At 51.0% G+C, this 12,900-nt stretch overlaps 2 protein-coding genes across 11 annotated transcripts in view; one reads left to right on the forward strand and one right to left on the reverse strand.

Annotated features, from left to right (window-relative positions):
* Nucleotides 1–4,736, forward strand: part of mmrn2a (multimerin 2a) — a 29,192-nt gene extending 24,456 nt beyond the window's left edge. The window contains exons 7-11 of one of the 2 annotated variants that reach the window (XM_085427751.1): nucleotides 530–727; nucleotides 833–1,297; nucleotides 1,430–1,793; nucleotides 1,956–2,420; nucleotides 2,530–4,736. In XM_085427751.1, coding sequence (XP_085283877.1) covers nucleotides 530–727; nucleotides 833–1,297; nucleotides 1,430–1,793; nucleotides 1,956–2,420; nucleotides 2,530–2,939 — 1,902 coding nt within the window. In that variant the 3' untranslated portion in view covers nucleotides 2,940–4,736. The remainder of the gene's footprint in view (nucleotides 1–529; nucleotides 728–832; nucleotides 1,298–1,429; nucleotides 1,794–1,955; nucleotides 2,421–2,529) is intronic. The other variant, XM_085427752.1, reaches the window with a different exon arrangement.
* An 834-nt stretch (nucleotides 4,737–5,570) lies between these two features.
* The window catches only part of usp54a (ubiquitin specific peptidase 54a), a 46,240-nt gene continuing 38,910 nt past the window's right edge, over nucleotides 5,571–12,900 (reverse strand). For 8 of the 9 annotated variants that reach the window (XM_085427747.1, XM_085427745.1, XM_085427750.1 and 5 more), the window contains 7 exons: nucleotides 12,694–12,880; nucleotides 12,521–12,595; nucleotides 8,838–9,646; nucleotides 8,344–8,441; nucleotides 8,136–8,252; nucleotides 6,938–7,163; nucleotides 5,571–6,492 (listed from right to left, as the gene is read on the reverse strand). In XM_085427747.1, the coding sequence (XP_085283873.1) occupies nucleotides 5,954–6,492; nucleotides 6,938–7,163; nucleotides 8,136–8,252; nucleotides 8,344–8,441; nucleotides 8,838–9,646; nucleotides 12,521–12,595; nucleotides 12,694–12,880 (2,051 nt within the window). In that variant the 3' untranslated portion in view covers nucleotides 5,571–5,953. The remainder of the gene's footprint in view (nucleotides 6,493–6,937; nucleotides 7,164–8,135; nucleotides 8,253–8,343; nucleotides 8,442–8,837; nucleotides 9,647–12,520; nucleotides 12,596–12,693; nucleotides 12,881–12,900) is intronic. The other variant, XM_085427749.1, reaches the window with a different exon arrangement.

Below are 12,900 nucleotides of genomic sequence, written 5' to 3' on the forward strand. Positions count from 1 at the left end.
GATTGCACAGGCTGGTGTGCATGTTGCATGAATCGCATGTTTTTTGTGCAGGATACAAATGTTTCCACGAACTGTTAGGAAATGAGGTTTCAGAGCGCTCTCGCTTCATTCTGATGCAGCTTTGCTAACCAAAGCTCTGCTGCCATGTTTCTTTTAGAGAGAAGAGGCTTTCTCCTGCAACCTTTCCAAGCTTTTCACATGCTAGTTGAGGCCAGTTGAGTATGAGCTCTTGGGTTTTGCACGGCCTGACTTCAAAGAAGACTGTCAGGTGTCTGAGTGATCTTTCTCCTGAGGTTGATGCACAGCTGCAGTCGCCTCCCTGAGATCATTGCTGATGTTTCCTCCCTGTCATTGTGTGGTTGGTCCGATCGGTGACATAGGTCATTATAATCTAACATTAGCTGGTGTTGGTGGGACCCTCAGGCTGTTAGAGGAAGCCAGAGTCAGGGCAGCTCTCATTTTTAAGTACAGTCTGTTCATATGTTGCCAATGAAACACATTTATTCATAACTCCTGTTGCTGATCTCAGGTCAGCCTGCAGGCCATGAACGCCACGCTGACAGAGCTGAAGTTGGACCAGTGGCAGATGGCTGAGGATGAGCAGGATCAGGACGACCTCCATCCGCCCACCAACCCTCCACACCAGCTGCCGCCTCCCACGGACGCCTCAGAGCTGTGGGACGCCATCGACCGGCTGGACAACACGGTGGTCAACAACACGGTGAAGGTGAGCCTGCACACATGAGGACTTTGTTCTTGACGTTCAGCACGAGTGTGCTTTCTGACAGTAAAATCAGGACTGAAACAGGAAACTGAAATGTGTCCCGTGCAGGTGACCACACTGATGGAGGATGCGGCGGTGACATCGCGCGCCGTCCAGCAGCTGAGTCGGCACGTTAAGGAGCTGGAAAAGCAGATCAACGACACGGCGCGGCGCACCCAGGTGCTGTTCATGGAGACGGGGCTGGAGGTGGAGGACGCCAAAGTGAAGGTGCTGAATCGTGTAAACGAGCTGGCGGGGAAGCTGAGCCAGCAGGTTAAACGACTGGACGATGTTGAGGAGGACATGGACTGCCTGTGGACGATCCCGAACGCCTGCAAGAACAACTCGCGCATCGAATGCAACTGTGAGAGCCTGCAGGCGACCGTGGCTATCTTGCAGAGGGACTTGGCCAACGTGACCGAGCTGGCCAATGAGAACAGATTAGCTCTGGACGACAACAGCAGGGGAGGGCATTGGGGTACGAGCAGCGACTGGGAGCCGGCGGTAAAGGCGCTCCAACTTGGCCTCCACAGGGTACGAGCAATGAAACTGTAAATAAGAGCAGACACGACTTTCAGCTGATAACGATCCGGAGACAGGTCCACACAGCGTTTCTAAACAGGCTGCTTTCTGTGTTTCTGTTTCCTCTCCATCCTCCTCCTGCAGGAGCAGAGCAGGATCAGGACTCTGGACCTCGGCCTGACCCACCTGAATGCCTCAGTCTCTGGCCTGAAGCACGCAGACAGACAGCAGGACGCCAAGATAAAGGTGCTGGACACCACCTTCAACATCCTCCTCCAAGACGCCAGCCGACACAGCAGGGTACTGAAGATGTTGCTGGGAGACGAGGTGATCGACTTCTTGAAGATGATCAGCCTGAGGGAGAAGGAGAGGCAGGACCACGAGGACGAGGAGGAGGAGGAGGCTGACTTCATCTCCGTCCAGGCTCTGAAGGAGGACCTGAGGCACCTGCAGGAGCAGCTGAGAGAACACGAGCATACGATCATCATGCTGAAGCAGGGCCAGACGGGTACGCCTTTACTGTGAAGGGACAGCTGCAGGCAGCTGATGCTTTTATTTTGAATGAGCTATTCTGTCAGGGTTGCCCCCTGCTGGATGTTAGATAAAATGTACTTTTAAGAAGCTGCTTCCTGTTTTTGCTTCAACTCATTTTTGACTCGTCTGTTCTCAGGAGGCAGAGAGGAGGTGCCATCTGCAGACCAGCCTCCCTCCTGGTTGCCCGGTGACCCAAGGAGGGGCGGCGGCGACGGACTTCCTGCTAGGGAGCAGCAGATGCTCTTCCATCCCGGGGATGGCGGTGACCTATGGAACCTGGAGAGGAAGGTGGAGGAGGTGGAGCGCAGGCTATCCCAGCTGGAGGAGAAAACGTGCTCCTGCCCCAACGCCTCACGTGTGGCTGCCACGGTGATGAATGAGGTGACTTGGCTGAAAAAGGGGCTGGAGCAACACCTGGGGGTGTTCAAGAACGTCTTCAGCAACGCCGACGTGCTGGCGAGATCCAACGCCACGCTGGAGCTGGATAAGCTGTGGCAGCTGCTGAAGAAGAAAGAGAAGAAGAAGCAAGGAGGACGGAGGGAGGAGTCAGAGAGGGGAGGAAAGCGGCGCAGCAGGAGGGAGTCACCAGGTGAGGTTTCAGGTAACACACTGCTGCCCAACAGTGTCTTAATGTTTTATTGATAATAGTTGTTTGTTTGTTGGTTTTTTTCTTTACATCTTCTTCCATTGTCCCCTCCTCTTCTCTCCAGGTGAACCCGTCCCCGCCAGCCTATCAGAACGCGCCCCGCTGTTCGTTGCTCGGTCTCTTCAGAGCGTCTCTGGCGTTGTTGTTTTTGAGCCGTCTTTGACCCAGGGTCAGTTTTACTCTGGCAGTACCTTCACGGTTCCAGTGGATGGGATCTACCTGTTTGTCCTCACCTTGCACCTGAGACCAGGCCCCGCCCATGTGGTCCTAAGGAGCATGGGGGAGGAGGAGGAGAAGGGCGGAGCGTGGGTGCCTCTGCAGAGGCAGGAAGTAAGTAAGGAGGGGCCGGCTACCGGGGTGAGCCTCCTGCTGCTGAGGGAGGGACAGGAGGTGAGGCTGGAACTGAGGGGAGGAGACTGGGCGGAGTCAGAGGACAACATGTTCGCATGTCTGCTGCTCTACCCAACCACCTGAGAGCGCTGTGGACCAATCAGCTGACAGCTGAAGGAACTGGTTGGATGAATGGACGGATGAAGGCAGCTTAGAGGACCAGGAGGAGTGAAATAATCCGATGTTGTGATTTCAGCTCAGAAGAAGAATTCTGTTTTTTTTAATGTCATATTTAGCGTGACGGCCAGTTTGGTTCCAGCAAAACACTGAGGAAAAGAATATGCTAGAAATGAGCAAAAGAAAAAATCTAAACCTCTCAAACCTACAGTATGCACTCACTGCCACTTTATTAGGTGCATCTTCCTGTAAATATCTAATCAGCCAATCACAGAGCAGCAGCTCAAAGCATTTAAGCATGCAGACGAGCTGCTGAAGTTCAGACTGAGAAAGGAGGAGTAAGAGACTCAAAGTTGGTCTGAGTGTTTCACACAGAGCTCATAGAGGAAACATCCAGTGAGCAGCTCTCAGGGAGGAAATGACTCGCTGAGGTCAGAGGACGATACACAGACTGCTTCAAGCTGATAGGAAAGAAACGGGAAGTCACTCGTTACAGCCGGGCTCTGCAGAAGAGCATCTGTGAATGTGCAGCAGCAGCAGAAGAGCAGTCCTGTGTTAAGAACAGGAAGCTGAGGCTACAGCTCACACAGAAACCTGGACAGCAGAGGATGGAGAAACGTTTCCTGCTCTGTGAGTGTCAGATGGTCAGAGTTAATCCATCCTGCCTGCGTCAGACCTCAGCCTGCTGCTGCTGCTGTGATCAGGGCCACGCCCGTCCTCTGATGTCACAAAGCGAGTTCACTCAGGCGGCTCCACAGTCACAGATCTCAGTTTAACAGAGCAGCTTTGAGATGTGGAGGAGCGGGAGGGTGTCATCACAGATGCAGCAGCTGAGTGATGATGTCGTGATGATGTCGTGTCACCATGGATGAGAACCTTGTCATGTCTGTCGTGAAGGATTAAAGCAGCTCTAGGTGTACCTAATAAAGTGGCAGTAAGCCTCCAAACTACATTTTTGGTTCTACTGAAAAAAAGGCGGACGTCTGTGTGATCTTCATATGGAGAGTAACTCCTCGTTTTCATGGACGTGAAGTTTATGTTTTTATTTTTTTAAATTGTCAACACTTGCCCCGTGTATCCTGTCAGCGTTGATTCTGGGAGTTGAAGGACGGTTTGACCCGATGAGTCTTTGCTCGTGTTTTGAATCATTAGACTAAAACAGAGAGCACAGCTCAGCCTCGTGTTTCTAACATTCAGTTGCAGGTTTTGGTTATTTAAAGGTTTTTAAAAGCAGAGCTCAGCAGGAAAGCTCTGGTTTCATACATGTGACAAAAAAAAAAAGGATTTTCTTCTTCTGCTGTCAAAACTACAGAATCGACGTCTCCTGAAAACCCTCAGCTCTGTGCAACGCCGTGACGCTGAAAGTCTGGACGGACTTGAGTGAAAGCCACGCCCGTGTGATGGGTGGGGCTTATAGCAGAGAGCTCATACAAGCTTAAAAATGCTCAATTACTGACCAATCAGAGTGGACATAAAGTGGGAAATGTTTTTGTTATTTTAAACTTGAGGCAATTTTTAATTTTTACTTTATTTTACATGAAGAAAATATTTGAATGTAAAGTCACGAGTTTCATGATGTAAAAACACAGCAGAAAATATTTAAATAAACCCTGAATGAGACAATGAACCAGTGAGACTTTTTCCTTTAAACATTTTATTCGTCCTCTCGTCTGTGTTCACTCTACAGCGTAGAAAAATAAGCATCAAAAATATACCAACGAAATCAAAATCCACTGTGGCAAAGCAAACATGATGCAAAAATAACTTCATCTGAAACATCAACCTTTCACTCCGAGCTCACCTGGAGCACCACGTGGGTGGAGCCAGTGCCGGTCTTGGCAGAAAGTCTAACAAGCCAATCGGAGTAAGAAAAATAAGGGAGGCTCCTCCCCCAAATAAATGGGAGGGATGTCGAAAGAAATTGGCAACGAGCGAAAGAAACGTCTATCGTAACACTTGTGAAGTGCGCTAAAAGCGGTCAAGCTACCGCGCTAACAAACGTCATCACGGCAGCACACGAACACCTACGACAGGTGAGCTGAAGACATGCTAAATATTAGCTGCTCAAACAAAGCTGCGGTTATTCTTCTACAATAATCTAGAGAAGAGAAATGAGCCGGCCGGGCTGCGACAGGTGAGCACGCTCAGGTTAGTTCGCCTACACACAACTACAAAAATCACCAGGAGGACGCGCTTCCACGCGTCAGCGCCACGACCCGCAAACAACTCCTGATGCTCCAATCAAAGTTGATCAACTGGACCAACAGAAGAAAGTCCTCCACCCGTGAGCCAGCATCCACCCGTCACTGAACGAGCTGAAGCCCTCATTGTTTATATACAGGTGGACCAGAGCGCCCTGCTTTTGCGGGCCGGTTCTGGCCCCCGGACCGTATATTTGACAGCTTTTCAGTTAAAACCTCCTAACAGACTAAAACAAAAAAAATGATGCTGAGGTTAATGCAAACTGCGCCGGCTCGTTGGGGACGTTCCTCTGAAGACGGTCAGGAGCAGAGTGGTGTTATAACGCTGGCGTCCACCAGGGGGGGCTCACGCGATAGCAGGTGAACCCACGCCAGGCATCGCAACCGTTTGTTAGCGTTTAAGTTTACAAGCAGCGCGTCTGAATTTGAGCTTTACAGAAATTATCAAACACTTCTCTAAGATCAGGACCTCGAGCGTGCTTCAGCTCTCAAACCAAGCCGCTCTTTGCTTCTGTCCAATCAGAGTTCAGGGCCGAGCAGACAGCAGGTCGCCGCTCGGAGCTTCGTGATGTCAGAGACGTGTTGGTGTGCGTGAGCTCGGCGAGGCGAGCGGAGCAGCAGGAGATCCGTGATGAAGAAGTGAGGATGAGAGGGCGACACTGCAGAGCCAATCCAAGAGTTTTCCTCCAAAGTGACATCATCACGCCGCACACACAGCGTTTGAGCTCCTTCACGATGTCAGCGAGCCACATTTGCAGTAAAACTCTCGCTGTGGTCCGATCAGCTGGTTGGCCGGAACCGAGCCACGTAGGCACCGCACGAGGAGCAACAGGAGCGCGCCGGCTCGGCAGGAAGCTGCTGGCAGAGCGAGCAGAGCTGGGGGGGCCGGCGGGGCCAAGGAGGCTGCGGGTGGCGAGCGAGGCGGGCGTCCCAGGAGGAGCTGGGCTGGACTGTCCTGGAGTTGGTATCGCGTCGCCAGTCGCCGTCTGGGGGGATGTCCAGGCGGAGTGGGTGGGCAGGGCCATCTGACGCTCTGAGGTGGTGGGGGGCGTAGCCCAATGAGGGGTGCCCGTAGTGGCCGTTGGCGCTGGCGGCGGAACGACGAGGGCGGAGCATGGTGGCGTAGAGGCTCTGCTGTCCCAGAGGGGAGGCGGGGCCGGTGCCAGCTCTGGGCCTGGGGAGGGAGGAGGTGGAGGGAGGTGGGGCTCGGCGAGGAGCTCGAGGCAGCGTGCCATAACTCAGCGGGACGCCGTGAGCTGAAAGAGTCTGACGCCGGTCAGGCACAACCAGAACGTGCTGCTGGATGCTCGCACCAGCTCCTGAGGAAGAGGAAGAGGACACGTCAGGCGGCGTTCACGCTTTCTGCCACACCCTCAGCGCTGTGCAAAAGTCCTGAAGACGACCGGCAGAAATGAGGCGGGGCTCACACCAAACAGCCCGCCTCCATCATGTTTCAGTAACTCTGCACACGTTTCACTTTTTCCTACAAACAGTGACTCAAGACTTATGCACAGCACTGTAGGCGTGACGGGTTCACATGTACAGCACGGCAGCAGGGTCACATGACTGCAAAGGAATCCTGTCACTTTGATCATTTCCAGGTTTTCACCTGTGAGCAGGTTGCCATGGGAACGCTGGGAGCGTTTAATCAAACTAAACTGTCTGAACTACAGAGAGAATCCGACTTCAGCATTTGTTGAACTGCATTTCCCAGCATGCCCGGCCAGCTGCTCTGAAGATGGAGGTGAAGGGCCGGCACGTTACCTGAGTGTCCCCAGGATGAGGGCCTGGAGCTGGGGGGCTGTGATGTCTGCGTGGGGGGGTGCTGTGCAGGAGGAGAGGGGCCGTGGAGTCGGGGCTGGTGGTGGTGGGAGTGGTCTGCAGTGAAGGAGGGAGAGGAGGGGGGATGCAGGGTAGAGGAGCTGGAACGACGCAGGAGGGAAGAGGAGGAGGAAGAATGTCTGAGGGGGGGTCTGGACACAGAGGGGTCCTTCAGGAGGAGGAGGAGGAGTGAAGGTGGAGGCGTCAGTGAGAAAACAAAGGGAGGGGGAGAAATGAAAACATGTTAACGTGATGAAGAAAAAAACACACATGAAACAAGAGTGAAAAGATTAAAAAAAAAAACAACAAACATGGGGGAGGGGCTTGCATCTTTGAGATGCAAGTCTGGGGGTGACACCATGATCGTGTCTGCGTGCACGCTGCTGAATGACTCAGTTCTCCCCTCACGTTGTAACAGATTTAGGAATCAAACCCTCGGGCCGAGGGAACGCGGTGAGGATCTGACGCCGAGCGCCGCTCAGCTGTCGGGCTCTGAGGTTAGAAGCTTAATGGGAGAACTAAACTGCCCATCAATGTTTAATGCGGCGGCCTGAGGCGATTCCTGAGGCCTGAATACGAGATGGCTGAACGCCAGCGGCGCCGAGAGCAGAGCGAAGCGTGCAGAAACACAGGAAGCTGCTGCTCAGAGACAGTTCCAGTTAAATATTCTCCATCCTCATGAGTGGTAACGTGTTTATGAGGTCACAGGCTAAAATGTGACAGCGTCACTCGATGGGTGTGACTCGAGTTCACCTGGACAGGTTCACTGATTTTTAAAGATGCCTCATTTTTCTGTGACATGGACGGAATAAAGAGGTTTCCCTGCTCTGCACCAAAGCTGAGCTCCAGGCTGCAGTTACAAGGTGCGACCACAAGGTAGCAGAAGGAAGCTGCTAGTGCCTCTGTGTGTTCCTGTCTAACTATCTTTGTGAGGACCGAAATCTGCATTCTACTACACTTGTGAGAACCGGTGTGTCCTCACAAGTTTGAAGCCTTTCTGAGGCTCAAAATGTGGTTTTAGTGTCAGGGTTACAATTAGGTCATGGTCAGGTTTAGAGTCCGGGCTAGGGAAACCATTATGTCAATGAAGGTCCTCACTAAGATAGTTGAACGAGCTTGTGTGTGTGTGTTTCTCTCTTACACAGCTGTGGGAGGGGGCGAGGTTTTGGGGTCGCGACCCGATGACGGTCCCACTGAGGCTGCGGGCGATGCGTCGCAGGTTTTCGGCGCTGTAGCTCTCGTCTTCAGCTGACGGCGGCTGCAGGTCAAACAGGAGAGTTCAGTTTTTTTAACAAGGTCGCACAAACAACGTGAACGCCGTCATCGGCTGAACGCACAGGTGTGCACACCTTCTGCAGGCCTGCTATTGGGGTCCTGTAGGCGTCTCTCTCGATCTCAGCTGTCGGCGTTTTTGAGCGTCCGGGACCCAACTGCCTCCTCCTCACGCCTGCACGCGCACACACACACACACACACACACTATGAACATCATTTATAGCTCACAGTCACACGGGCAGGATGGCGTCTGCTATCAGCAGCTTCATGTCTGTGACGTAGAGGAGCTGAGACCAGCGTTGGTGCCTCACGTTTGATCCGTTTCACTCACTGCAGGAAACTTAAAGTGCATTGTGGGTAAACACGGAGCAGGCGTTGCTTCTGCTGGAACAATCTGAACTTGTTTTATTAACTCGTGTTAGCAGCGCCATCAGTTCACGTTTATGACGGCATGAACAGGTCAGCTGAGCGAAGGCTCCTGATTGGTTGGAACTATTAATAAATGTCCAGCTTCAACCTCTGAGGCACCAAACGCTGCAGTTCCACTGACGTCCAGCAGAGGCTCCTACCTGGTTTGCTGCCGCTCGGCTGGGGGCTGACTCCCCGGCTGCCCCGGTGCATGCTGGGAGCCAGCAGACTGGCCTGGTACAGCGATTCCAGCTCTGACAGCTCCTCGCCGGGCGTCACCAGCGCCGCCGCCACCAGTCCCCCTCCCCCAGTGCTCTGGGAGCCATAGTATCTGTTGACGTTTTCAGCCCAGCGTTCCACGGGCAGCGCCACTGTGGGCGGGGAAACGGGCAGGTCCGGGCGGCTCACTGGGGGAATGTTGGCGGGGGAGTCTGGCGGTGAGTACAGGTGCGAGCTGATTGGTGGACTGGGAGAGTCGATGACGTCTTGGTCTAGGTATAAGCACGACCAGTTCCTGGTTGCATGAGGGGCAGGGGGCGGGGACGGTATGTGGCTGGAGTCTGGGGGTGTGGCCTGAGGCTGCCGGGTGTAAGACGGTTTCAACGTCTCAACAGGTGACAGGATTTGGGGATGCAGCCGGGGTGGGGGCGGGGCTTGTACTGGAGGCACTGGGGCAGGAGATGTTATGGTCCACTGCACTGAAAGCTCCTCCTCTTCAAGCGGAGGGGGTGGAGCCAAGTCTTCCACAGGGGCATCCACACAGAGAGCAGGGAGGGAGCCGACGCTACAGAGGGTCTTCCTGTCCTCCCGAGGTGAACCTGAAGGGGCGGGGTCAGACACCGAGGTTGACTGGGGAGGCAGCGACCTAATGAGGCAGGTGGAGGGAGGCGGCGTCTGCTGGTCCACAGAGGAGGCTGATTGGCTGCTGTGCATCTCTGTCAGAAGTATTCGGCCCGAGAGAGGCTTTTCACTTTGGGGGGAATAGGATAGAAAGGCGGGGGGGAGAGAGGGGTGTGTTAATGACTGGCTTTACGCCAGAGCTCTGTGTAAACTTCAAATATCTGCTCCATTTATCAAGACGTCACATATTTGCAAAAGTGCTCTGACGTTTTCAGAGACGTCTGTTAGCCACCAGCTGACCGCACAGCTGGAGTGGCCATTGGGCATGCCGGGCATTTGGCACTTTCATTTTCTAACGGTATAAACGATGATGGTGGTGAATTAGCCAATTGGTCATGATCAACGCTGGGCTGGACCAATTACAATTAGAGATGGACCGATCCGATATTACGTATCGGTATCGGTCCGATACTGACCTAAATGACTGGATCGGATATCGGAGAAAAATAAAAAATGTAATCCGATCCATTAAATATCACGAAAGCACCTCACAAAACTTGCAACACGCCGTAACTCACCTCAGAACGTTAGCATGTCAGAGCAGTATGCATCACGTGATAGAGCGGCTGTGGCATGCGGGACCTGTCGGTGGTCTGGATAGCATGTGGAGCTTCGCTAGCAACCTGGCATTTCATCTCCGACAAAGTTATCCCCGAGAGAAGTAAAGCAAGTGTGTAAGTCCATCTCTGAATGTTTGTAAAGCATTCCTGCGTTAAGCTTAACGAGCGACTGCCTCTCGCTCTCCGGCTGCTACTTCAATCGTGAAACTGCTTAAATGATCAGCTGATTGGCTTTTCTGTCGCGAGTCCGTCTTTGTTTTTGGCCCACTTTGCACCAGAAAGAGGAAACCAGCGGCTGAACAACAGCAGCACGTTTAAGCTTGATAAGCTGTTGTTAGAATGTATTTAATATTACTTTCTACTCGAGGATCTTTTTCTACGTAGCTGACGCTGGTAACTGTGCAGGGGCGGATCTAGCAAAGTTTAACCAGGGGGGCCGATAGGGCATTAACAGGGAAAAGGGGGCACAAAGACATACTTTTCTTTCTTATTCTCATTTAAAATGTCGAGCTTTTAATAAATAATTATCTGACACCCAAAGTTTTAATTTGATGTAAAATGAATAGAAGTCAATTACTGTATATAGTGACTATTAAGTCTAATATATATACCCTAGTAAGCTATAGTACTTTTTCCTTTGGGAAGGTACCATCTGTGCAGTCTGCAATTTTGTTGAAGAAAGATGTTGAATCTATTTAATATTTCTTGAAAAATAATTGATTTCTGTGCATTTTTTTTCACACTGCATCAAATTAAGGTTGATTACGTCGATTAAGCATCATAAGGTGGAGCGTGAGGGGTGGTTCCCTATTTTTTATTTATTTATTTTTGTTGTTGCTGGGAGTTGGAACCCTATTAGTTAGGTTGCTTAATATTTACGCTAAGTACTCTTTAAAATACCAGAATAGGGAGGATGGTGTAGGTCTAAGTTTATTAGATTGATCAGTATTGCTGAACTATGAAATATTTTTTTTGTATACAGGTATAACAGAATAGCTTTAGTGTAGTTGTTGTTTTAAACTTGAGTATGAACTTATACAAAATGCAGCAAGATATTAAAAAACAGTTTTGTTGATTAAAAAACACTATATCGGATTCATATCGGTATCGGCAGATATCCAAATTTATGATATCGGTATCGGTATCGGACATAAAAAAGTGGTATCGTGCCATCTCTAATTACAATACATCCATGTTGAGGTGAAAAGGGAAGCGATTTGTCCCGGACTTCAGCTACAATGAAAAAAGACACAAAGCTGGAGTTATTCTGTGTCTTTGCTGCACAGCTGTTTCTTCTTCTCTCATTCTCCCCCCTCCCTCTCCTGTTGCTACTTCAATCATGAAACTGATCAATGATCAGCTGATCGGCTCTCTTGTTTGTTTATCGCCCACTTTGCGCCAGAAACAGGAAACCAGCGGATGTCGCGCTAAACAACAGCAGCACATTTAAGCTTGATCAGCTGTTGTTAGAATTGATTTAATATTAATTTCTAGTATCAGCTGATGTTTGTGGGAGCCACAGCTGGAAAGCTGCTGGTCATGATGTCGGTTTGGAAACATGAAGGTGATACAAATCATACATATATACAACAGTGTACGTCACTGTCACAGCAGCTTTGCTTTCGTTCAAAGGCTTTATGGTTTTTCATGTAATACCTGGTGGGCCGGTCAATACCTGGGGCCACGCCTTGACCACCCGGTCAGCTGGTGGGTAACAGGCATCTCTGGAAACGTTAGAGCACTTTTGCAAATATGTGACGTCTTGATGAATCGAGCAGATATTTGAAGTTCACACAGCAACATCCTCACCTGAAAATATCTTAAACGTTTATTTTGTGACCCAGACAGAGTAATATTTCAAACTTGGCCACTCTGTGTTTTGGATGAAATGCATTCTGGGATATTTGCCTGGGTTTAGCTACAGCAGCTAACAAGCTGATTGGAGACCAAAACAGCCAATCAGAATTTTTTGCATCCAAGTCTGTGATTGGCTGGTTTTGTGGCACAAATATAACGGTGTAGAGAAAGAGCTGAGCGCACACGGGCAGAAATGTTGAGAGCGCGAGCAACACATGCAAAAACTGAGCGAGAGGGGCTGCTGTTGTGTGTGTGTGGATAATAGCAAACACTGAAACACAGTTTTTGCACGCAGCGATGAGTTTTGTTCGCTCAGATTTAGCTTTTCTTCGCTCAAAACAAATTTCTCTTCAAAATGCAAAACTTGCAAATTTTTCTTACGTGCGCTCAGATTAGTGGCACAAAAATAACGCCACATCATCGCGTTAGAACCACATGTGTGAGTTTACTGCACGAGACTAATAATTACTGCCCGATTTATTCTCAATTTATTTTTGCTCTGGTTGAAGCTCTCGTCAGGTTCTTACATCAGCCCATGAGGAGGTAAGATGTCAGGAGTTTTGAGCTCAGCTGAGGATTTACACCTCCAACCTCCACAGGTTCTGTTCACACATCAGGAATAACAAGGTTTAATACACAGAAGGTAACAGGGCGCCACCTGCTGGTGCGTTCTGATTGGCTGATCAGGCTGCAGCGGTACCTGTGCTGTTCCTGGAGCTGCTGCTCCTCCTGCTGCTGCGGTGGTTTCTCTCTGCCTGCCTCTGAGTCCTGCTGTTGTTGCTGCAGCAGTTGCATGCGCTGCTGCAGGCTGCGGGCTCTCCTCATGCAGCGCTGCAGCCGGCTGTGACTACTAGCTCCGCCCTCAGCCACCACCGGCCGCAGTTTGGCTGCAGCCGGGTCACGATTC

Source organism: Rhamphochromis longiceps, linkage group LG13, assembly GCF_057381845.1.
Source record: "Rhamphochromis longiceps isolate RC_006_pf linkage group LG13, R_longiceps_female_GT1.1, whole genome shotgun sequence".
Taxonomy (NCBI): domain Eukaryota; kingdom Metazoa; phylum Chordata; class Actinopteri; order Cichliformes; family Cichlidae; genus Rhamphochromis; species Rhamphochromis longiceps.